Consider the following 25,344-nt stretch of genomic DNA (forward strand, 5'->3'; position numbering starts at 1 on the left):
GCCGGCCGTGTGAGGGGGAAGGAGGGAGCCGGCGCGAGGGCTACCGTGAGCCCGGCTCGCCGCGCCTGAGGGCCGCCTGCGGGCCATTCCTCCCCTGGAAATGCCCCTCCCGGCCGCGCCGGCAGCCGGGGACGTCATGTAGCGCGGAGGGAGCGGGCTCGGCCGGGCGGGAGAAGCCCCTTCCCTCCGTCCGCGCTCACCACAGGCGCACACCGCCCCCCCGCCCCGCGGAGGGGCCTTCCTCCTCCGCCCCGCTGGTCGCATGCCCGCCTCGCCTGGCGGAGGGACGGCGCGCCGCTGAAGCAGCCCCGCCGCCGGGCACCCCCGGGCGCCGGGCAGCGCCACCACCATGGCCGAGGAGAGCTCCGACGTCCCCAAAGAGTTGATCGGTAAGGGACGGGACCTGGCGGCGGGGACGGGGAGTCCCGGGGGAAGGTGTTGCGGGAGGGAGGAGGGGGGCAAGTTTGGAGGCCGCCGTGCGCGGCCCCGGGCTGCAGCCCTGGCGGGGGGTGGCTGTGGGGCGAGCCGGGGGCGGTGGCGGGGGGTTGTGCTGTCGAGCCGCGGGGAGGCTCCGCGGGGGGCGCCGAGGGGGCTCCGCGGGAGGTCAGGGGGACGCTGAGGAGCCGGCGGGGGTCGGCGAGGCCGTGCCGCCGGCGCTTGGCCCCGCTGCGGCGTGCGGGGGCTGCGGGCCTGGGGCGGGGAGGCGGCGGCGGGCTGGGGCTGTAGCCGCGTATCCGTCCCCGGGCAGCGCGGGGCTCCCCCGACGGGCGGCCCCGTCCCGGCGCTCGGTGTTGCCCGCCCTCCGCAGGGCTCTGCCGGGGGCCTGCGGCAGCCGCCCCGTCGGCCGGCGCCGGTCCTGCCCGCTCCTCAGCCTGGCGGTGGGGGCTGAGGCTCCGAGCTTGCGGCTCGGGTCGCTATCTTTTCATTTTTTTCCCCCTGGGCTATGCGTAGTTTAAGACTCATTTTCCTATGTCTGTCCGAGAGAGCGAGGGTATTTGTAATTAGTTTTACGGCCACATGCACACGAACCCCCGTGTTCCATGGTAACGTGTGGGAAATCGTGGGTGATGGTAAGGTCCCCGAAAATGCTGTCACCCGTGTTGGGGAGCTTTCGATATATACGGATCGTTAACATGGTAGGTCAGTAGCCAGCGTCATTTTGGGGGTAACAGGTCTGATGCTTTAGGCCTGGTCCTCAGCCGCCTTACTCAGGGCAAACTTCGTTTGGTTGTAGTTGCAGTTTGGCCTGTTGAAGAGAGAGCTAAGGATCTCACCAACATGAGAGTGGTTTATTTTAAAATGTTGCCTTAATGACAGATGGAAACAGAAATTTGTCAGGCAACAAGGTACGTGTTGCATTGAATACAGTACTTGCAAACCTCTCCTAGTTCATCTACATTCTTGCATTTCCTTCAGCCAGCACTGTTGGTGGGAACTGGTTTTAACATTTATAAAATACTGGTAAAAATCCGGATGGAAAGTTGCAGCTGTTGCAGAATTTCTTTCTGTAGAGACAAAACAGCTCTATTTTCAGTCCTTTTCGTGTGCAAACCTGGGGGTTTGCTTTAGTCTGTAGCTTACTAACTAAGAATTGATGAGCTGGGAGGTGGGCTAGGAGTAGCTATGGTCAAAACCATGAACTTTTTTTAAATGACCAGGCATGTTTGAAATGATGATAAATGGTACTACTCACTGTGGATCTGTGTGGTATTCTAGTGTTCTAGGTGAGGTGTAGTGCATGTTACAGGGAAGAGCAAAGTGGGCATCTTCACAAATCCCCTCCTCTGGTGGCTTTGGACAATTTTAAGAATTACCCCCCAGTCCTGGTGCCCTGCACCCACCCAGCTTGCTTTGTCAAGGGCTCTTCTCGGGCGTGTGGATCTGTTCATATAGATTGGTTTGATTTCTAGCAGTATTTTGGTGTCTGCATATTAAATATTCAACCTTTTAAATAGACTTTCTGTAGTAACCCTATGTTTTGAGAACAGGATGAAAGGATGTGCCTTAACACTTAGTGATGGAGATTAAACTGGGGTTAGAATTGTTTGAGCTGCAGTTTTTGTTCTGTTACTCACTTCCCTGTGACCTTTGTCAGGTCTTGTAGGTCATAGTTTTCAAAAAACCCTCTCTTGCTGTTGGCTTACCTGGATCTGCTCCTCCAAGGTGCAGGTTTCTGAAGTCTCCAGCATTAGAAATGGACGAGCACTTCAAAATATGAACCTTAATGTTACGTTTTCATCTTTTGAGTCTGAAAAACTACTTTGCAAGTCCACTTGCCACCCAACGTGTAAGGTAGTGTCCTCGGTCACATGGGGAAAATCTTAACTCTTCAAAGAAGCATTTCTAGGTCTTTCTGTCAGAGAGAAAGTGGTGGCAGCCGACATCCCAATGCTTTGCGGAGTCTCAGGTGCCAGGCCCTTTCTCTCCCTATCGGTTGTTGAAGAATGAGTGCTGGAGCTGAGGGCTCGCCATTGCTGCCACTGCTGCTGTGTGGGACCTGTGGGGCAGCGAAGGGAAGCGGCTCGGGAGGAAGTCCCTTGCTAGAGACAGGCACTTGGAGCTGTTTATGGGAAAGGAGAAACCAAAAGGCAGAGGCTGGGGGTGGATGTAAAGTAGCTGAGACACCAGCAATACTTTTCCTTTTCTGAGGAGGCAGGGCTTTATGGAAAAGACTGTGTGGCCAGCTTGCTTCTGGGTTCCCAAGCAGGGGCAGAAAGACCAGAATTAGGCATTACTTATGGGAGAGGAAGCCTCGGGAAGACTGTTCACATCGGCAGGACGGGGCTGGACTTTCCCTGGGATTTGCTTACCTGGCTGCTCGAGGAGCTTGCAGGCTGGCTCCTGACCAAGCGGTTGCCCAGAGAGCCGGCCGCACTGGCCATCTGCCACGGGGCTGCCGTGGCTTGGGGCAGGCTCCTCGCCGGGCGAGCCGCTGCTACCGAGGAGCTTTTGTTTCCTGACAGGAAAATTAAAATTCCGGGGGAAAACATGCCGATTCTGCAGAAAGAGCTCTTTCTGGTGGAGAGTCGCTCGGACCAGGCGTGTTTCTGACTTGCCCACCCTCCTGCCCTGCAGGCAGAATGCTGTGGCCTGGGCTAAACATCCAGGCTTAATAAATGGTGCCTTGTTTGCACTAATGCATTCTGGCTACCGGATGAAAATTGTGCAGAAAAGTGCTATACAGAGCACTATAATTAAAAGCCTTAGGAGGAGTCCATTATCTTTTAGCCTTTAAACTTTAGTATGCATGAGGGCAAAGTGTGTATCTGGGGAGGGTGGAGACTTGCCTTTTACAGATGCCAGTTGTGGTGTTGGAAATAGGTTGATGTGTTTAAAGGATTTCTTTCTCTTTCCTTTTCTGTGGGGGCTGGGGAGTAAAACCTCTGGAAGGTGCCAAATTTGCTCTTCTAGATGAACTCCTGTTTATCTCCCAATTAAATCAGTGTCAGTAGCTGTATAAGCTTTCTGACACGGTTCCCTGTGTACACTTTCCTTTCAGGCCATGGTGCAAACCTTTAGGGAGAGGCTGGTTCATTTGGTACTTGGCAGAGACCACATATACACGTGTATGCATATAAGTATTAAAACATTACGGCAACTAATGTAACTTCGGTTTTGACACCATGAGGTGGCTATGTTGTTGTTGAGACTTGGACCCAGACCAGTGTTGCCTTCCGTAGCATCTGCTGGAGGTTCCGTAGCAGAGCTGTCAGGTGTTAATACCTGGAAGTCTGCTTGGTTTGCTTTGCAGCTTAAATGTGCAGAGTGCAAAATGTGCGAACGCTGGCTTTTCAATTATCTGACCCATTTAGCTTTCCTCATATTAACAACAACAGGCAAATTTTTTTTGCAATGCAGGAAGCTAATTGGCTTTAGCAAGCTTTCAGGTACAAATAATAGCAGGTGAGGAGTTTGTTGTATTTCCCAGAATAGAGGTAAGCAGTGCTGGGGCCTTTCTTGGGAATGTTTTTGGTGTGTAAGTAGTGCTGGAAAGAAATATCAAATTATGTTCAGAATCCTGGCATATGAAATCAATAATGCTGTCATAGTAGACATAAATTGTTGTGTAGATGACATACTTGCAAGAGTTGAGCTTGTGTTAGGTTGTGTTTAGTGCTGGTGCGTGTGCATGAGACTTCCATGAGTGCAAGCAATTGAATAACCTAGCTCTGAGTCTTCCTGGAAACTTGACAGTGGTGTCTGTTTCGTTCTCATGCTGACACTGGAGGTATTGAATTAAGGTATTTTGTTTTATTTCAGAAAGTGTCAGGGATGTTATTGGGAGGAAAATCAAAATTTCGGTCAAGAAGAAAATAAAGCTGGAAACCAAGGGAGATAAAGTGGATAACAAAATATTGGTAAGTAATATTGCTGTTTACATACATAGGAATTTTGAATGGACAAGAAATGCAAATTTGAAGCATGTAGAATTGCTTATCTTTTGAGAATCTTCTGAAGCAAAGAGTAACAGTAAAACTATTGTGCTTTTCAAACTCAGATGACTACTTTATAGTATTCTCTATTAAGTCACACATCTGCAATTTAAAAGAAATGCTTACTGTGTGGGATCCTCTATTGCCATTCCTAAAACTGTAGTGGAGGAGAGTGTCAAATTAATCTCACTTAAGTATACTTTCCTGTTTTCTCAAGAATAGTTTTGCTGGCCTCTCTTGATAAGAGGAAAGCTGTGGTAATGAGCTGGTGTGCTTGCATACTATCTTGAATACTTGGATATGCAAAAAGAGATGGAACTTTATTTCTTTATTCTTTTGATACCTCTCTATAAGGAGAACTAGAGTAACAAATACAAATAACTACAGTGCTCCTATAATATTTTGCAAGATGTTTGAAATTTGGTGCTTTCTGTCAGTAAGAATGCTATCGCATATTTGAAAATTTCATTGCCGAGACTGTTGTTATGGGTTTAGGTACATTCCCCATTCAGATACTCTATTTTGTCTTTAAAAACCGCAAGTTATTAATCAGTTCTGAATTATCTTCATAAAGTACATGTTGCTTATCCCAGGGCAGTAAGACTGTTGATAATGGTTTGCTTTTCAGTGAGAGCAGCTACTTAAGGAATTTGAAATATTTTCCGCATAATATCTATCCATGTTGTATGTAGCTCCTAGGTTTACAGTTTCTGTTTCCATACTGAAAATAGGTTGGGTATGTGAATGTTGATTGATAGTCTCTATTTATTTGATAAGCCGTGTTTATAGGGAAGGCTGACAGTTTCGTTGAAGCACTAACACTTGATTGACTTTTTGACTTATACAGAATCATTACTGTTTGTTATCAATAGTGAAATATACTGTGGAAATACTGAAATACTGTTCTGATCTGATGGGACCAAAAGAATGTCAAGCTTTGAATTGTCAATGAAATTTCTGAGGGATGTACTGCTTGGCAGTAAAATGCCTAAATGTGATGACTTGGATGTTTTTTCTCTCCTAAGATCTCAGGTGGGGGACTTCAACCTTTTATGACTGAAGAGGTACTAAATGGGAGGAAACTTGCTTAAGGGGTTCACAAGTTAGTGAGCAGCTCTTGTGTGCGTGCATGTTGTCTTCACTGTGCAGGATATGTCTTTCAAGGGGATGAATTGCTGAAGGGGATGTTGACTGGTAGAACCGTTTGTTCTTTGATGCAGAAATGCAGAGGATTTATATTGCAAAAAAAGAGAATGTTTTTATGGTTAGAGAAATTGACTGCTGACTGCCAGGGTTGGATTTTGTGTTTTCTTCTGCCATGGAAGAAAACTGCCCCATGTGAAGCTGTACAAATCACTAATGGCATTTTTTTTTTTTTTGGCGATGTTTCTCTAATTGCATGTGTGTATCTTTATTTTAAGTGAGTTTTTTGCAGAAGTGCTGAGCGTTGTCTGCTGGGGCAGAGGCCAGTGGAGACTGTGGTTTTTCTTGAGGATGCAGAGTTCTCTGAAATGTACAGTGCTCTGAAAAACATGACACCAGCGACACCTTAAGTTTGGTACCTCAAATTAGTGGAGACTTTTTGGCCTTACTGTGTCTACATGGTCTCATTTCTTACCTGTGAAGCAGAGGAAGTATACTACCTTCTCCTCAAGTGTCATGCTGAAGATAAATAACTTTGCTTCAGAAATATGCAGGTGCCTAATGCTAAACACCACAGGAAAGCTGCCAATGAAATTAGGAATTTTTGTACTCCAAGCTGGGACTTAACAACAGTATTTGGTAAATAATGCATATGGCTGCATTCTGACCAGTGTGCCTAAAAGTGAATGCTGAATTGCTATGCCTTGGGTGAGCATGTCAAACTGAATGCTGAATAAAGTGTTGCTGGCAAAAGCAATTTAGTAATTAAAGACTATATCCTTAAGTGCATGCACCAGAGGGCTGAAATGGGATTGCATGGGCAACCTTCGTGCCAGCGTTCCTCAACTCCTGAGAGCTTAGTTTTGAAATGTTAGTCTACTGAGCACGGTCCTTGAGTGCATGTGTGGCAAGGAATTGTTCTGAGATTTTGGTTTAAATTTTATTAGTAGTTGGGTGTTTACAAGCAAATTAGGTCACGTGCATTGGGTTCAGCACTTCATAAGGAGAAAATACCAGTTGCTCTCAGTCTAGCTAACCCCAGAGCCGTGGTGGAATGTGCTCAAGGTTTTAGAGGAGGTTGATCGCAGAGGTTGGAACTGAGCCCTAGTACCCAAATCTGCGCTTTATTTAAATGATCTCTTATCTTTCCTTCCTAGGAAAATCCAGGAAAATTGGTACCACTTTGAGAAAGGGAGATTATTTAAAAATCACTGCACTTGGCAGTTAACCCTAAAAACACTTACCCCTGGCCCTGTTGGTCACAGTGTATTCAAGGTGCAGAGTACTAGAATATGGATATAACCATCTACTTGAGTCACTCTGCTGTAAGAAATTCCTCTGATAATTAAGACGGAAATTGAACTCTGCGACTAAAGAAAAAACAGTGCAAAACCCCTGGTGTTGCTTGAAATAAGGTCCCAATGTGAAACTGATGAAATTTGTGGGTAAAGTCCATACTTGCCTTAAGGTGCTTTAGGATCTCAGCTTTGGGTGCCAGGGTTTGGAAATTATGACTAGGAGTTTTGATGTAAAACAGATGTTTTTCACTCTGCACAATGAGCTTGCTGCGTCAGTAATCTCAATCTGCAGTTATTTAGTTTTTCAGTTAGTCATAATGATGTAAACCGGTAAACACGGCGAGCTGCTCAACTGCCTCTGGTCTGCTGGTACCGGGTCTCAGGTGCGCAGGCAGCAAACTGGTATCCAGCCCTGAAAAGGCAATAACCAGCTTGAACGGGCAGAAGATCAGCCCTCAAGCGATTCGGGCCAAACCCCGGCCCTGTGCAAGTCATCCTAATACTCTAGCAGAGCAAAGCTGCCATTAGGGCCGACAAGGAAACACCCAGGCGTAGAGGAAATGTTGAAAGGCAACAAGTGGCCAAGGAGGAGCTGCCCCGTGGGGCGAGGGGGGCAGGCGTCGCAGGGCTTCCCGTTGGGGCAGGCAGCAGGACGGGGGGTGGTAGCTGTGCTGCGGTGATCCCGGCAGTGCCGTGGTGCCGAGGCAAACCTGAGGTCAAGCCGGGCAGGCTCAGCCGGGGAGATGGTCGAGTGCAGGCGTAGCTGCGGCATTGCTCAGGCTCGGTTGAGTGCCAGAGCTCTGGAGCAATATGGGGAGCCCAGGTCAAGGCTTCTTCCCGTCTCTTTGGGTCACATACCTGTGCCGTGTTGGGTGCAGGCGGTCAAACTCCGGCAGAGCCCTTGGGCAGGCCGCACTAGCTGGCTGAGAGCACTACTGCGGGAGCAGACCTCGCTGTGTTTGCCTTCAATATGGTTCTCGCAACAGTAGTCTTACTGGGTTAGAATTGATAGAGATGTCACTATTTTGTATTTGGCCAAAGATTGCTTTGGTTTTGTGGGATTGTTTTGTTTAAACCTCGTTTCTTACGAGGACAAGGCTTAAGGCATCATGCTGAGTGACTGCTCTGTTCCTCCTCGCACTGAGGACTTCTGACCTTCTCTCTAGTTCCAGCTTAAGCTGATGGGTATGTAGAGGTCTCAGTTGTAATGATAATAGAGGTGCAGAGGGGGTGAGGCAGTTAGAAAAAGAAGAGCAACTTTACACCTACTCCCTCCCCACCTTTTGGCACCCTAAGGGATCAGGCAGAATGCCCTGTCCATGAGAAAGATTTCCATGTTGTGTCTTGGTTTTTTAACCCAGAGGCCTCAGTGATTATCAGATTCTCATCTACAGGCAAACCCCGGTAGGAAATCGGGCTTCTTAGTTTTGGTGTTTGTGGTGCATCTTTTTTCCCCTCAAAATAGCGAAGGTATCTGCACATAATTTTGCTGAATATTTCCCATTGCAGTTTCTTCCTATGAGATTTATTGTAATTAGTAGCAATTGTGGAGAACTTGAAAAGGTAAGATAAAGGCAATATGTTAGATGCATCTGACCAACTCTGTATGAAATACTGATGTTTTCAGGAGTGGTTCATGACAGGCCAGAATTCCTCTTACTTCTTATTTCTTTACTATTAATAAAATAGAATACTCCTAGTCTAGTTGCCTTTAAGGTTAGTTTTCCTTTCCAAAATAATATTATTTTAGACATTAAAGATGAGGAAACATTGCAAATGACCATGCTGTCTATATGTCTGGTCTGGGTTTTTTTGCTTTGTTGTTAGGGTTTTTTTTTTTTTGGTGGTGTTTTTTTTAATGTTTTCTAACCTTCAGGCCATAGAATAGTGTGAAGTACTGACCAACAAGCACTTTATTAGGAAATCCCATTGGGGAATCTCAGTGATGCTGAGACGCTGCCCCAGGTCATTTACGTTCTCTTTGTTAAAATATCACAGTGCTCCTTCTGGAAGCAGGACAGTTGCTTTGGCAGGTGGCTCTCCTTAAAATGTACTGTACGCCCAACATGGATTCACTGGGAGTAATATGTATGTCCTTCTCACTTTCTTTGGGACAATACGTTTCCATGGGCTTTTAAAACAACATTTTTAGTCAGCTCCTGTCAAATAGGTTTATATTTGTTCTGTGCACATGGTCTGAGATCTTATGTTCTGCTTTTAAAGACTCACTTATAAAGACTGAAATTTTATTTTAAAGAAGTATCTATCTGTAGTAAAGGAGCAATTATAGCCATCTTGTGCACTGTCCATGTGGCTTCTGAATACAGCTTGAACAGCCTGGCTGACTGTACTGAAGCAGCTGAGAAAAGCTTGTATGAGCTGCTGTGCCTGTTCAGCTGGGAGGGTGGCAGTCTCCGGGTAGAGGCAGTAATATTTTGCACTGCCAGAGCTATTTTTGGAATTAGAAGCTCTAGTGCTTGTTTTCCATTGCTCATCTTTTGTCTTGATCCATCCATGTTATTCTGTTCAAATAGAGATTAATTTCTCTATCTGCCTAGGTGCAAATGTCTTGCCTTAAAAAATATGCACTTGTATTAAATCATTAAGAGCATGAAGCTCACAGGGTTGTCCAAGGTTAGTTTTACATAAAATGTCTATAATCTCGCACATTATATCATGACAGCTGGTGTGTGATAATGGTGTTAAATACGGACATTCTTTTAAAATAATGGTGTTTCCTCTTCTCTGCCCAGAACATTGAGTGTTATGACATATGTCTTAAGTGTGTGTTTATGAAGATGAAAGGAAGTAGGTGTTGGTACATCGCTCATGTCAGGAAATCTAAATGAAGTGAGGTAGAGTAATCAAAGCTACTTCTATGTGAAAATGTATTTTAATGCATTTACAAGATGCCTCTTAGAAAATAGTTGAACTGTAACCAATAAGATTGCAACAGAAAAAATGAAATAATGAGTACTACTGCAAAGAGAATTTATTAATATATAGTCCCAATTTAGGAACTGTTTTAAAAAAATACTTATTTATGTGCAAGTTTTACTGAAATCTGTGTTTACATTATGCACTGATCTATAAGGTTACTTTTGGTAGGAAGATCTTTCCCACTTTTGGTGGGAAGATTTACAGACTTAGGATTCAGATGCTGTGATAGTGCATGCAAATGTTGAAATCCTCTTTGTTGAGATGTTTCTGCTTTTAGGAGGGGAAACTGGCCATCAGTGGAAGTAATCAGTCTGAGAGGAATGCTTCCCTCTTCTTTGTGTTGGTGAGGCTGGGTATTGCTTTTCTTTCCTCAATTTCCTCTTCCAATTCCTACTTCCAGTTTTCCTTTTCCTCTTCTCATTCCTTATTTGTATTTTCTCCCATACTCAAAGTGTCCATTGCAGACAGAAACTTGTTTTGTGTTTAAATCGGCGTTGATATGCTTTTTAGCATAATAATATGAATAAACTCTGAGGCTCCTTTCCCTCAGGTTTGTCTGCATTGAGGGTAAGATCTAATCTACTCACCTAATTAAATTAGCCTTTGACCAAACCGAAACAGTCCTCTTTCTCTGGCTACTCAGGCAAAATGTAGATTTTTCTACAGTCCTGGCACTTTTGTGTCCCGTTGAGTGCAGCTCTGCTCAGAGTTCTGTGTTTTCTTTGACACTTGGTTGAAGCATGACGATTTCTTGCACGTTGAGAGTATAGTATATTCTTTGCACGCTTTGGGAGGATAGTATAGCCACTACATCAGAAGAGCAGCTTGCTTGCTCTCCCTTCCTTTAGTTTTGGGCAACTGGTACATGTAAGGAAAGGTAAGAAAAGGTAACTTGTCTTTCGGTGCCCTTAAAGTACCTGCCTTTGTTCTGTCTCATGTACTTTGCATGTGCACACCCACCTGCAGGCATATGTATCCTTATCTGTGTTCTGGAAGGAGGAAATGTAAACATTACCTCACACTTAGCTGCTTCTGGTTTTATGTTCACAGCTCCAACAGCTATCAGGAAAAAAGGAGTGGTAGGAGGCAGGAGTCCACTATAGCTCTGAATGGTTCATGGAGTCTTTCCTTCTGTCACTTTTTCATAAGCCAATTAAAACACTTTTTTTTTTTAGACTGTCATACGCTTTCTATTTCTTTTGCTGAATATGTAATGTACCAAAATGGTTTGCTAATGTACTTCTGTTTCTAGAGGGCCTGACTCCCTGCCACCATTAGTTGTGAAACAGAGCCTTCCTAAGCGAGGATTTGCAAAGAAATCTGTGCATAAAAGTGGCAGAAGACTGAATATTGCATGTAATTTCCCAAAAGCAGGAAATAATAAATAGAAAATGAGCATTAGGGTCAGCTTCTTGTCTCAGTCACTCTTCTCCATTATGAAAGAGAAGAAGAAAGAGAAGGCTTGGAAGGGAACAGAATATGTGTTATTTGGTATACCAATATAAATGCAAAATCCTTGTCCATTTTTTTTTTTTCCTTTTCTTTTTTTCCTCTCACAGCTTGTTTTGTCTGCCTGAAGATACTTACTCTAAGAAAAGACTTCTCACGCAGGGAATGTGGTTCACTTTACTATAAGTGGTGTGGAAGATGCAATAAGCTTGAGAGGCTGCAAGGGCTGCTAATTGAAAAGTTAGTGCAGCGTTCTGTGAAAAATGCTTCTTGTTGCTTAGAGGCACTCTCTTTAACTATTGTTGTGGTAGAAAGATTGGTGAACATCACTGATTTGCCTGATTATTGAAATACTTACTTTGGATCACTCACAATTCTGCTTAATTTTTTTCTCATGGTGGTGGTAATTTAATTCTGCGTAAAGTAATTACAGGCCTGGGATGTAAAATTATTCTTTAAATATAGCTACTACTAACTGTGCTTCTTACTGCTACCATAGTCCCCAAGCTGATTTCTGCCCTTGTTCTGTCTCATCTCTTTCTGGAACTTTCTCATCTCTGTCTCATCTGTTTCTGGAACACCCACTCTGTGGCAACTCACAAGTGATACCTTTTTGTTGAGGATAGCTTCCCTAATTTGAACATATAAGGTGACAAACTATTATGATGCAAATTTCATTGTAAGAGCCAGAGTCTGATAACCCAACACTCCTGAAACGGACCTAACCAACTTAATTGGCCTGCTGGATGAGGGAAGAGCAACCCTGGCTTGGGGAGTCAGTGTTGCAGAATGAGGTCCAAATAGCTGTGGGTTGTGATTTTAACATTATCAAACTGAAACAAGTTTCTGCTGCTTGGTACAAAGTTTGGAGAAGTTGCATTGCTGGTGGTGAGTATGGGAGTGGTGGTTGCCTGGCCCCACACGAACCAGGGCAGTGGCTTCTGGGAGTGCGATGGATAGGTGGGGTTTTAGCGAAGGGGAAGGCTTCCCCCCTCAGCTGAACAGTATTTGCTCATTATTATATTACTGTCACTCTTCAGGGGGCTTTGCAAATGAATCCTGACAGCAGTCACACCTCTGAACAAATACAAATTATAAGGGCCCACGTGTCCTGTGTGGCTAATGCAAAGGTGCCTGCAGGATAGAAACCATGAGCAGGCAAGGAGCAGCTCTTACTTGGACAGGTTATATTTCTGTATTTTCTTTGCAAAGTGACCTTTATTAAAAAAAAAAAAAAAAACAACAAAACCCCCCCCAAAAACCTGGGAGTGCCAGACATTGTGCACTTTATTCCCTTGGCTGACAAGTGGCATTTGTATCCCTGTGCGTAGTAGATGGCCTGTGTAGAAGCCTATGCCTGCAGCATGGACTTCAGAAAGTGTGTATGTGGGAATGGAAAACCGAATGGGAGAGGCTGGATCTATTTTCCCCTTTAGGATTTCTGTCTCACATTGCTTTTTCAAGTGGTGTTTGTCTCTGTGCCTTTTAGATGGGTCAATAACTAGATTTATTTTTTTTCCCTTTCTACAGTTAAAGCAGCATGCTGCCTGCGAGGTGGGCAGTGGTGTGGTTGGGATGTTGGAAGCACTCTAATAGCCGAGGCTGAGGTCACTCGGAGCAAGCCGTTTTCATTTCATGCTCCTGAGTGCTTGAAAGACGCTTGCCAGAGGCATGTCTTTATGGAATAAAGCACTTCAGGTACATGACTCTTTCTCCGAACATGTCCTCAGTTCTCCAATTGAACAGCAATCCTCCCTTTGTACCTAAAACTTTAACAAACCACTCTGTCTGTAGAGCTTCTTGAAACTTTGAGCTAATTTATAGGTACGTACTTATTCTTGGGGCCTGGGAGGAAAACAAGAAGGTGATATAGCTGCTGCAGAGCAGTTTCTGCTCAGATCTGATTAGGGGAAGTGAATGACTGCTGACCCTGATCTGAATTGGGAGACAGGGCCCTGCTGTGTTTGTTCAGGGTCGACCTTTGAATGCAAAGGCTTCTCCCTCTTTGCTTTCAAGGCCATTAGCAAGACCGAAACTACTCATACAAAACTGTTGATGAAGGGGAAGCCTTTCAGAGGCTCATCTCCTAACAAACTCTTGAGCCTGGTGCTTAAGAATGATACCGTCTTGCAGCCATGCACGTGAGCTTCTACTCCGATGTAGAGTTTGAGGAGCCCTAGGTGTGGGACAGTGAAGGTAGGTCAACACAGATGTTTGGATTTTTGGTGCAGCCGAATTTTAACTCTTCTGGTGTTTATGATGTTGCCAGTAAATATTTGAAGAAATGCTAGCTTTGTTAGGTACTGATGTGTTGATGAATAATAATTTCTGCTGTCTTGGTAAGCTTTTTCATATTCCAAATCTAAAATACGTGTTTTATATTATTACTACTTCAAAAAGTGTAACATGGAAGATGTATTTAAAATACAATAAGCAGTTTTCTTGGCTGTGTGATGGTTCACATTTGCACCTTGCAAGTATCAAAAAAGCCTAGTGTTTGGGCTTTCTGTTCTCTCATCTCAAGGTGCTGAAATATTTGCATTTTTTGTGAAGCATATCAGCGTATGCTGTGTACACTTGTTGCATACAATATGGGTATCTTTATGCTCCCTTTCCTACATTTCCATCTGCCTCTTTGCTCTCCTGCCATCTTCTGTGCTTCAACAAGTCCTCAGAAACTTGCCTATGTGTAATTACTGTCAGGACTTTGGTTTGCTTTTTAGTCTACCCTTTCTCTTACACTATTACCCCATTTTCCTAGCAGTGTATTCCTCCACTTCTGTTTCCTTTACTTACAGAGATAATACAAACATCCCTAAAGACCTTAGTATCCCTGCAAATACGGGGATGGTGGACAGAACATGATGTTGCTATGTTAAAAAATATTAGTGACTGCCATAGATTTCTTCTTTGTCCTGTGTATGATTGTACTTGATCCTGCTCGCCAAGTTTTCTGCTTGCTTGTTGTCCGACTTCATAAAAATTTGTGCTAGATCTACGTTATTTGTGGCATGGAAGCAGTTTGGTTTGTGCTGGGCATTATCGGGCTGTTAGTATAATTGGGCTTTAGGTTCTTTTCACCTTTGCCAAGGTAGCTTTCTTAGGTTTAAAAAAAAAAAATGCTTCTAGCTTCTCAAAGTACTGCACAAATTATGGTTGCCATGAGGGGAAGCAAGGTAAGTTGTGTCCATCATACTGTCTCTGGTGTTGCGCTCTCCATCCCTCTAGGTAGATGAGCTGTTGGGTTTAAAAAAGGAAAACCAAAACAAGTAAAGAACTGTAGCATAGCGTGGCAATTTAAATGCAATTAGATGATGTGGATAGTGCCAGAGCAGTCTAAAGTTCTGAAAAGTAGTTTTAGAAGTGTTTAGTCTGTGGATACATTGCGGAATTCTCCAATTTTTATAGTTTTCTCTTTGCTTTAGGAAGACATCTTCCAAGAGATTTGACCATAGGTGAATTTAACTATATCTTACATAATCTGTACTATTTTCCTCACAAAGGATTTCATATCCACTTTTCTGTCATTTACTTGCTTAGCTACACCATGTAGGCAAACTGCAGGAGAAGCTGAATGCTGACTCTTCTTAGACCTCTATGTAGGTATGTCAACGAAAGCTTGGAAAAGCTGGTTATCTGGAGAAGGGTGCCTGTTCAGTCCTTAGCCAAATGCGAAGAAAAGTCTTCAGGAGGGAGGGATGTTTTGTCTCAGTTGTAAACTGTTGCTGTTGTATTCAGTGCAGGCAAAAATAATAATAAAGTGGTAAGAAGTGCAGGTCTCACCTCTTAAAAGCTGCATATTCAACTTAGAAAGATTTTAGGTCACTGCAGGATTAATGCTGACATGTTGCCTTTTTGCCCTCTCATTGTTAAACTGTGATCTTTGTCAGCTGGGGAAGATTTATTAAACGTAGTAAATGCTTATTGTAAGCCTTAGAAATGTATTTTTTCCTGTTGATTATTTTGAAAACATTAAGCAAAAAATAGAAAACCTAAAGATGGGTTAGTTTCATGTGGTATTTCCAGTGTAATGCTATCCTTTTAAAGTATTTCCTGTAACACTATTAGATGGATATGCGGTTTATATGTGCGTGAAATCGTGTGAAATTAAAATCCTGCAGGTTTTTGTGTGGTATTAATTTATCACAATGTAGCCTTAATGCAATTTTAGTAGGTCTTTGTTCAGCCTGAGTGCTTAAGTCCGCCCCAAATAGATCATTCTTCTGTTTTTTCTACTTTTTCTATGTTTTATTTTTCTATTTTTGTCTTCCATTGTTTATTTTAGAATATTCCTTATGTTATTTTTCCTTTTTGGAGGGTCTGTTTACTTTCCTCATAAAGAAAACATCGCAGACAATCGTGTGAAATCAAGACTGGCCTTAAGGACATGTGGATAATTGAAGGAAACGTGGGCAAGTCAGCTTCTCAGCCTCCCCTCTCACCTCTGCAACTGCTCCAGTCACGCTCTCTGGGGTGTGATTTTGTGGGGTGCTGACGGTGCCTCTCCCTCTGCCAGGAGCAGCACTAAGCTTGCGTGGAAGGGGTCAGTCAATTGCGCTCGATGTGGAGCGTTGGGGACCTCCTTCCCTCTGCCTTCCCAGGTGCTGCCTGCTGCTGATGCTCTCCGGCTCTGAGTAAATGCAGTGTAGTGTCAGGGTAGCTTAGATCCTAGTGAGAGGAGGAACGCCATCATGCTTGTACCTTGAGATATGCTGCAAAGAAAGCTTTGCTGTGGAGTCGCCCGTGTGCTGCAAGTTCACAGCCTGATGGTTCCTTGTGTAACCTTGTTCCTGTGGTGGAGCCCTGGGGAGCTGGAAGAGGCTGGGCTGCACTGAAGGAGGAGGCGTCTCCGCTTGCACAATTCCTTCTGTAATGCTAGACCTCTCTCCTGCCAGATGCGCAAGACTGAATGGTGCTTCTTGGCTTCACAGTGTGATGGGAGGAAGGGATTCACTAGCTGTGCTGCGTCTTTCAGTGCACTGAAGAATTAGAGGAAGGGGGGACTGCTTGCTCTCACCACCCGTTTCATTGCACACGCACTGAGCAGCCAGCATCAGAAATGTTTTGCCAAGTTACCTTCACCTGCTAATTTTCTAGTCTTATTGATAGTATTTCTAAAAAAACCAAATCCCTCAGTTTGTGCAAAAGAGGATGTACAGCCTGACAGAACTGGCAAAAAGAAGATGAATAACTTTCTCCACCTCCCTATGTCACTGTTTCTGAAGTGGTAATAGCAGCTTTTCCTGGAACATAAAGAAGAAGAGCTGGCAGAGACATGAGACTCTGTCAGAAGCCTGGCAGGAAGTAAGAAAGCTGCCTTAGTTGTTCTTGTGTTTTTGTGTTCTCTTGAAGTGTATTTTCCATGGACCAGGCAAAGGGACTGTTTATAAATACTGCACCAATCTCACTGGGCTTTAGTTCTTGGTAAAGTAATTTCAGATCCTTTGGTAAAAGATGTTATTTTCATTTATTTATTTATTTATGCAGTTGCAGTTACCTCTGAAAGAAAAGTTGTTGTAGTATCACAAATTGCATAGGTTTTGTTTCTATAGGAATATCCTTGTGGTAAATGTAGCAAATTGACAGAGGATTGCAGAAGTGTTTTAAAATACATGACACTGCTACAGTGCGTGGCTGTTGCTCCCCTCTCCCCCAAAACTGCTTCAAGCAGTGCATTAGGGTCTTAAGGTCTAGTTCTCTGAATCAAGATTTAATATAATAAAACCTGCTGGGAAAATTGTTAAACATGTAGGGTCCAGATGCATCTTTGGGAAGCCGTCTGAGTTGTTTCTTACCACCTAGTATCCTGAAGGACACTGAGTAAATGAGATGATCGACTTTGTGGATATCGGATGACCCTCCATTGGGGAGCAGAGAGGTTTTCATAATTGACCATTGGATAATCTGATGTCATTGTCAAAGAGAACAAACACAAAAATATGTGGCCAGGTAGAATTTGTCTTGCCACCTCCTTTAAACTTGGGTGGTGGAAATGCATTAAACGCTAATCTGTTACATTTATAACCCATCTGTTCAGTTATGTTGAACTGCAGCTACTTAAGATGTCACCAAAACCTGATTCTGGTTTCTTATGTGTAATCTCTGGTGGTCTAAGCATAGAGCACTCTCGGGTGGCTTTTGGACCTCACACTTGCAGGGTGAGGGGTGGATTGGATTGCCTTGTTCAGAGTTTCTTGCACAGCCTGAGGATTAGTGGATTTGTTGGTGTGTGGTGGAGCCAGGCCAGTTGGACTAGGCTTTAAGTTGATACTTAGGGCGTTGTGGATGCATTGACATGTGGAAATTTAGTATCTGGGTTACAGTAGCCTCTGGCAGCAGTGCTAAGCTGCTACTGTAAGAAAAATACTCCTTTTCTCTTTTTTTTTTTTTTACATTCCCTTGTAATGGAAAATCTGTCCCAAGCTGATTTTAGCATTACACAGAGGTAAAAATTCCTCGCAGTTTGCAGTTACCAGTATACCACTCACTGTGTGGTAAGGTTGCTTTCAAGCATCTGTAATGGGGATATTGATGTTTTTCCTCTCCTGTAGGCAGAGTTCATGCATAAAATTAATGTTGAGCTTTTAAGTGTGTTTAATAATTACCCCTCCCGTGATTGTATACCATGCATATAATGTTGCACATACTGATGCTTTAGATAGGTCTGTGACTTAAAGTCACAGTTTGTTATATGTTGCCTATTACACATACCCAATACACATAGATTATATACGTTTCAAAGATTATTATGTTATACCTTGTTTTAAGGTCAGTAGAGTAACTGAAACAAGAGGCAATAAAATCAAATCTTCTGAGCCCAGCAAGCTGCCTCTTGCATCAAGGTGATGTTCAGTTGCTAAATGTGTTTTTCTCCAGATAGTGAGTGCATCTGCAGATTCTGCAGTGCCCATTTGTTTCAGCCTGAGCACACTCCTCTGTCGACACTTGCTGTGAAATACTATAGCCTGCTTCACCTTCTGTGCTGCTGAGTTCTTGTAGCTTTATCTGCTTCATTTAGTCATTATTAAATGCATGTTTTCTGCTTGACAAGTGCTGTGAAATCCCTTTCACTGTGGCTGAACCCAAGAACCTCCACTGAGAGTCTAGAAGGGTTATTAATTTTTTTCAGGCAAATACTATGCATTTCTACTTTGCACTGAAGTGCTCTTCAGACCAGACTACTTAACAGGCTGGTAGATTCTCTCCATCCTGTTCTTTAAGCCATGTAGTCATGTAAAAATGAAGTGCTACATTTTTCTAGATTTCTACTGAAAACAGAAACAAGAAAATCTCATGTGTTCGAAAATGTTTCTAGAGGTCTGATAATATATTAGGTCTACATAAAAATTGATGTTCATACTGTGTATATATGTACTTCTGTATTAATGTAGCTGGTATGCTGTCCTCATTAAGAACACACACACAGAGCACAAAACTGAAAGACATGCTTTTCTGATATGAGCTACAAGGGTTCAAGCTTTCTGAAGTTTTAATTTTAAAGTAACTGAGTTTAGACATCCAGTATTAAAGCTTCTTGATTTATTTTAAGTTTTATGATCACTGGAGAACAACAAACAAATCAAGGCTTGTGCTTCCTTCCTAAGCTCTATCTTGTGTAAGCACTAGCTTGTCTTTCAATTCTTATTAACCATGTTCTGACTTGTTTTTATTACATTATATTTTATTTATCCTTTCTTAGATGAGCATTCCAGTATTTGAGAGCTATAAACTAATGCGGGACACCAGCTTTTCCTCTAAAGGGAGAAAGAGTTAACCACTAGATCTTTGTTTGATAAGGAGGTATCTTTCCAAATACAGGCTTTTTGGTTCTGATTCTTTTCAGAAAACATAGCCATGGTAGATTTTTAGCTCAATCTTCATGTCTGTGTATTTATTTGTTTGCTTTGAAAATAATGCATTTGGGACCGTAAGGTTCTTTTTCTGTAAGATTCACCTTTTGGGTCAAGAGCGTTAGCCTCAGGACTTCTCATGCAATTGAATGTAACATCAGCAGTTTTGCTGTCAAGCTAACAGTGAAAGAGCTGACTCGTCCCCTAGTAAAGAACAAAGAAGCAGATGGGAGGCTGTCTGAAGAATATTTCAAAGAAAGGCCAGAGAGAGTGAGATCAAGGCCAGAGAAATTACTTGGACTGAGTGAGCCTCCCTCTTGCTGTCTGTACTTGACAGACTACAGCTGTGAAGCTTGTCCTTCTCCACACAGCAGAAGGCCTGGAAGGAAAGGCATAATTTTTTCTAAGAGTAGGGGTCAACTGCTGTTTCTCTTAAGTGAGCAAACAGAAGCTGAAAAGATGGAGCTCAAGTGGCTTTGGGTAACTTGATCAGTCTACATGCTAAATGTTTTTACGGCCATTATTAGTAAAGAAGTCCAAGGAATTGAGCCTTCTCATGCCTCAATTTGTGGGTTTTATCTGGTCTCAATTATGATCATCTTATCTGTTCCATACCTGGCCAAGGGGTAGTTGTACATGTGTCCAAGGACCTGTAGCTGGTGAAATAGCCATAGGGTAGGCCATGAGCATGGCAGGTGGTGTGCAGGTCTCCAAAATTCTGTAAACCAAGCTGGGCACCAGAAACCAGTTTCTTCTGACTGCGAGGCTTTTGGTCTCCCACACAGTGTAGAAATAGTGGGATGATTCCTTCTGGGTCGTAGTATCTCCTCAGAGAAGAGATGCTGGATTTCAGGATAAGTGTGCAGCTGAGGACTCTGACCCTTGGTAGATGTGTAGTCGGTACTGGTTTAGCACCAAATGTACCACTACCTCTTTCTAGTAAGGAATGCTCTTTCAGTGCTGTGTCATTACCAGGTGCAAGCTCTTCCTTTTCAGTAACACTGGATCTGCTCAAATGCTTCATTTCCAAGGCATAGGATTCAACTTTCCTGTTTGTTTTGGTGCTGCAAAATGCATGGAAGTTGTGGGAGTGCCAATTGGAACCAAGTGTGTTAGCTACAATGAATAAATAATTGGATAAATTTGTAACCTTACCTCCTCCATCGGGTTATGTGTTTACGAAAATTCCATGGTGTTTGTTGCCTAGGTGGGTGTAACACCATTCCTTGGAAATCTCAGACAGATGTGCAGAGCTGACTATTCAGAGGCTTGAGCCTGGCTTACTGCGTGTTTGTTTGAACGTTGTTTCCACAGCCAGACTTGGAGATGCTGGAAGCATTTCTGGTGTGGATATTAATGTTTGTCTACTGTGAAGACTCATGGGGTGAAGCCCCGCTGTTTCTGTGGGTGCTCTTTCAGTAACCTTCGTTTATCAAATATTTGTGGAAGGAGTGAGTGCTTGTGTGAGAACGCTAGCCTACAGCTGTTGGTGCTTGCTCAGAACGGTGTGTGGTTGTTGGCTTAGCCTTGTTCTCTAAAAACAGTGCTTTACTGAGATTTCTACTGCTTTTCTTCCTTCTGCCTTTTGTTGTTTTTTGGGAATGATTGTGTACAAATCTAAACTTGAAAATAAAACCTCTTTTGGCTTTTTTTGTTTTGTGTTTTGTTTTTGGTGCTTCTGATGTCTGACCACATAACGTTATATCAGAGAACACGAGGATAGCATTAACTCTGAATTACACTGCATTTTAGCTGTTGTGTTTATAGGTGAAGAGTTAGAAACCTGGGACCTGTCACGCAAGCATTTATAGCGGCAGTTTCTAGTGACAGAAAGCCAGAAGGAAAATCTGTTACCTCAGGTCATATTGACAGTTGTGTCTGCTGTCACACTCATTTCTTTGGATTTAATGGTAAAAAAAATGCCTGAACATGAGCTCTGAGCAGTATATTGATAACTGAGTGAATGATAGGTGTGATTATTTAATAGCATTAAATACTTAGGTGCAGATGTATAAAAGCCTCTAGCCAGCAGTATCCAATAATCAAGCGGGGTTGTCAATTCACTGTAGCCATCACATAAATCATCTTACACCCATTTATGCTTCACATATACCTTGGGTCTTCTCCCACATCCCCAAACCAAGACAGATCAAATCAATGTTGTTTTTTTCTTCCCCCACCAGATTCAAAAGGTGATTATTTGCTTGGAGTGAGTGGGATGGTTTAATGACAGGAGGATAAGATCTTGAATCCTGGAGTCATAAATGATATCAGGAGCTTTTGGTAGCTGTCTGTTTTCATAAGAAGGCAGACTCTTTTGGAAAGACTGCACTTTGTAATTGGGAAAACATGTATCAAGCAAAGGTGTCGTTTCAGTTGGGTTTGAGAAACTTTTTTTTTTTTTAACAACTCTTTTTTTTTTTTATTATTAAATATTTTTCTTCCAACATTATCTCTGTGCTCTGATAATAGAAGTGATTTCAGTGTAGTCCAGTGCTTCCCAGTTTGTGCTTCTCCAGTGAAGTCCGTGCAATAAGCTCTCCTGGACAAGTGTTGTCTCTTCGCAAGTTAAAGTGTCCTTGAACTGTATGATGAGCTGTGATATCCTGGGAAGCTCAGGGCAGACAGAGCCACCAACTTAGACAAATAAATAACAATCTAGAATTAAATAATTTTCTTTCTTACACTAATGTAGACTATTCCTCTGGTTTGAAAATGCTGATTTGTTTGAGATCTGTATACTTTGCTTGCACATTATAGCAAACTAAGTGTATTGCAATATATTTGTTATTAAAGGGAAAAGCAACCAGAAGGGAATTGTCTCGGAGTCTCTGACGCTAGGGAATATCACTGGTAACTGAGATGTAAAGCTCTTCCCTGAAGTGAAACTCTATGCAGATTTATTGTTAGTAAGTAGGGAAGAACATACTGCGAGGCAACACCAGCCTTTAACAGATTTTAGTAAATACGCAGTATGCAAGGATAAGAAAGAAGATTACAGGTCTGCTAATTTTTCAGATGACCTTGAAAATATGCAAGTGCAGCTGTTCTTGTTAAATTAGTGTGAAAGGATGCTTCTTTAAGAAAAACATGAGTCTGGTGGGGGCTGGGTCAGATCCTTGCAAGTAAAAATCTTGAAGGTGGCTGGTGACATTAGCATCTGGTTTGACTGGAGCTGGAAAGATCTCTGGATTTAAGGCAGACTTTAGGAAGCTGTGTTAGGATTTGGGAACTATACCTCAGTATTCATCTGGTTTTGACTGATCAGACTGGGGAAGGACCATCTTTGCCAAGAAACTAGCTTGAAAGTAATGCTGCAGCTTTTAAAGAAGAGCTACTGTTCTTTTGTAGTTAAGTAGTGACTATGAGCTACTTAAATTGCTGGAGAAACTGGAGGTTTTCTAATTTCTTAGAATCCCAGTTTGGTTTTGGGATTGACTCCTGAAATGCAAGAAGTCTAGAATAGAGACTACCAGCTTGATTTGTGTAATTCAGTAGAAAGAAAAGACAATATTTACATGGCCAGGATGGCCTTTGCCATGGGGTGAGAATGGAAAAGGGCCATGTTGAATGGTCTTCAAGTGTTTAATTTCTTTGCACTTCTCAGTTGTCTGTGTACTGAATAAACTGACTGACCTGGAATCTTCATGATCATGTAAGGAAAGATTGTTTAGTTAGGACTTGTTGAATGCTGGACAGGGTTAAAGTTTGACTCAGTCTGGAAAATCTTTCCTTACAGAGAGGAATATGTAGCATAATCCTGGCTCTAGAAGTTAACTAGTTTCTATTTAAAAGGTCATTAGTGTTTAAAAATGTATTTGGAAAGTTGTGTGCTACTAACTTTGAGAAGTCATACGCTGTTAGAATTTTTCTGCTGGGCTACGTGAGTGATTAAACCAAACTCCCTGGGCTCTGTGACAGTTTTATCTTCTCAGTGAAGAGGCTGCTTCACTCAGTCTGTTTTCCTCTGTAGAGAAGTCCATTGATGCCTTGAAAATGTGATACACCAGTTGTTACATTTCTTTCTGTGAAGAACCATTTCCTTTCTGCTTTTCGTTTTCTGAATGCACTGTCCCTTCACCAAGGTATTGCACTCAGGTTTGTAATTTACGGCATGCTTTATTAAGAGAAAGATGCTTATGGAATTGGTGGTGATGTGGATAGTTGTATGGCTGTGAAGGAGCGACCTAAAGTCAAAGCCACGCTTGGCTTTTGTGGCTTTTCCTCTTACCCGTGTTAGAAAACAAAAAAAGTGCCGATTTCTTTGTAATCCCCCTGCCCCTAATGAGAGAGCGAGCAGCAACAACCTATGGATGTTTTTAAAGAATAAAACCCATAGCAATAACTTTGAACCCTCTCCCTACCCTGGCATTTCCTTTGTTATTTTTTATGCTGGCCATAGGTGAGACACCAAGCTCTTTGTGGTGGGTTTCCACGTTTCATTGGAGGCTGGAGAAGAGCAGGGGAAAAGGCTTTCCAGCTAGAGACCAACCGCCCATTACTGTGGTCCACCGTGTATTCCTGAGAGAGCTGCTGTGATGAGCAGAGTGACAGACAGCGGGTAAGCTGAGCAGGCTCAGGCTGCGGCAGGGCAGTTTTACCTGCTAGCGTAGACAGAAGCCAGCCGTCAAATCAAGGTGCAGTGGAATAGCTCTTGTGCGCCATAGCTAGCGGGCTTCATGGTACCGAGAAGGAAGAAGCAGATGGAAACATTCAAATGCATTTACCCCCTCCCCTTCCCTGTCTCTTGGATCTTTTATTTCAGTCAGTAATGGAAATCTGTGCTCTGAGTTGTGAATGAACGGCTTACACTGCGCTAGTGTTAAGTACTTAATGAGCCTCATTTCTCAAAGATCTTGCAGTCTGCCTCAGTTAACCCAGCTGCTTTTTTTAGGACTACTTGTTTTGGCAGAGACTTTTCTATGTGTATGAAGAATACACAAATAAACTGTTGTTCAATTTGCAATTGAAAATGAGATTGTAGGGAATGGGAGGTTTTTAAACTAGGAGATCAGAGGCGGCAGAGCTGAGTAAAAAAATTGCTCCGTGTCACTTTGTAGACCCCTGTCTCAGCAAGACCTGTGTGTCTGCATTACCTGATGAAGAGAATGGAAATGTGAGTCCACGCTGGGGGAGGACTCCAATGCCTGCCAGAAACAGGCCCCAGCAAAGGGATATGGAACTAACCTGAGAGCGACAGGAGTGAAATTGTTTGTTTGTTTGTTTTCCCAAAGGATAATTGCAGCATGGCAAAGTTCTGCAGAGCCTGTGCAACGATAGCAGTCAGGATTATCATGGTTAAAATGAGTGTAGGTAGCAACTCAGGAAGTGTGTGCTTTCAAGGAGTGTTTGAAAGGATACAGATACATAAATCTAGAGGTCATCCACAGCTGTGGAGTTGTTTCAATTCATAGATGTCGGCGGTTAGCCATAGGAGTAGCTGTTCTAAGGCTCAGCCTTATGCTAAAGTCAGATTTCTGCACTGATCAGGTTAACTTTAAGCAGGAGAAGTTTGGTCTGATGCAAATTTTATTTGGGATGGAAAGGGAGAAGTGCTGTTGTCTGGGTAATTGCATCACATCAGCAGTTCCAGTGACGGCTTGATGTTGGCTAAAATTCCAATTATAAATGAGGTTTTAAAGATGGACCTGCGTTTTTCTTCTTCCTTCCATATAGAGGTCTTGAACAGCTGTCTTCAGGGTGTGCTGCTTTAAAAATCTTTTAGCTTTTAGAAGTATCTGGAATATGGAAGCAGGTGTAACTACACAGGTTAAAAATGTCAGCTGTGGGTTACACAAACAATTCCCTGAATTGCTGGAGTTCAGATGTCTGGCATATTTGCTACAGCTGGTGTTGGCCTGCGTGCCTGCTCTTACTCTGTGCGAAGTCCTGGCTAACCTACCCACTCTGGTGTGGCAGTCAGCTTTCCACACATACTGCCGAGGTGCGCCGCTGCCTAAGCAGCGTGCTCTGCATCCAGGTTCTTGTGATGGTGTTTTAACCTTACATCTCCATCTTACTTGAGACTACAGTTCAATTCTGTGCTAGTCATCTGGGCAAGATAGAACCTGCTGCATGTTTAGCTGGCTAAAAGCAAAGGGTTTGTTATTTGAGCTAGTTAAGTCATCAGAGAACAACTCTGGAATGGGTGGGGTGAATCACCCTCTGTGAGTAGAGAGGGACCAAAGGGGGCACCTAGACTTCAGCTTAGGCTAAATGCCTGTCTTTTAG

General features: G+C 43.1%; 1 protein-coding gene across 2 annotated transcripts in view; it reads left to right on the forward strand.

Moving 5' to 3' along the window:
• Window positions 1-349: 349 nt before the first annotated feature.
• The window catches only part of CARMIL1 (capping protein regulator and myosin 1 linker 1), a gene marked incomplete at its 5' end in the record, with an annotated part of 195,347 nt that continues 170,352 nt past the window's right edge, over window positions 350-25,344 (forward strand). For both annotated transcript variants that reach the window (XM_082015322.1, XM_082015323.1), the window contains 2 exons: window positions 350-389; window positions 4,261-4,358. In XM_082015322.1, the coding sequence (XP_081871448.1) occupies window positions 350-389; window positions 4,261-4,358 (138 nt within the window). The remainder of the gene's footprint in view (window positions 390-4,260; window positions 4,359-25,344) is intronic.

Source organism: Phaethon aethereus (assembly GCF_964289735.1).
Source record: "Phaethon aethereus genome assembly, chromosome: 2".
In the NCBI taxonomy this organism is placed as follows: Eukaryota; Metazoa; Chordata; class Aves; order Phaethontiformes; family Phaethontidae; genus Phaethon; species Phaethon aethereus.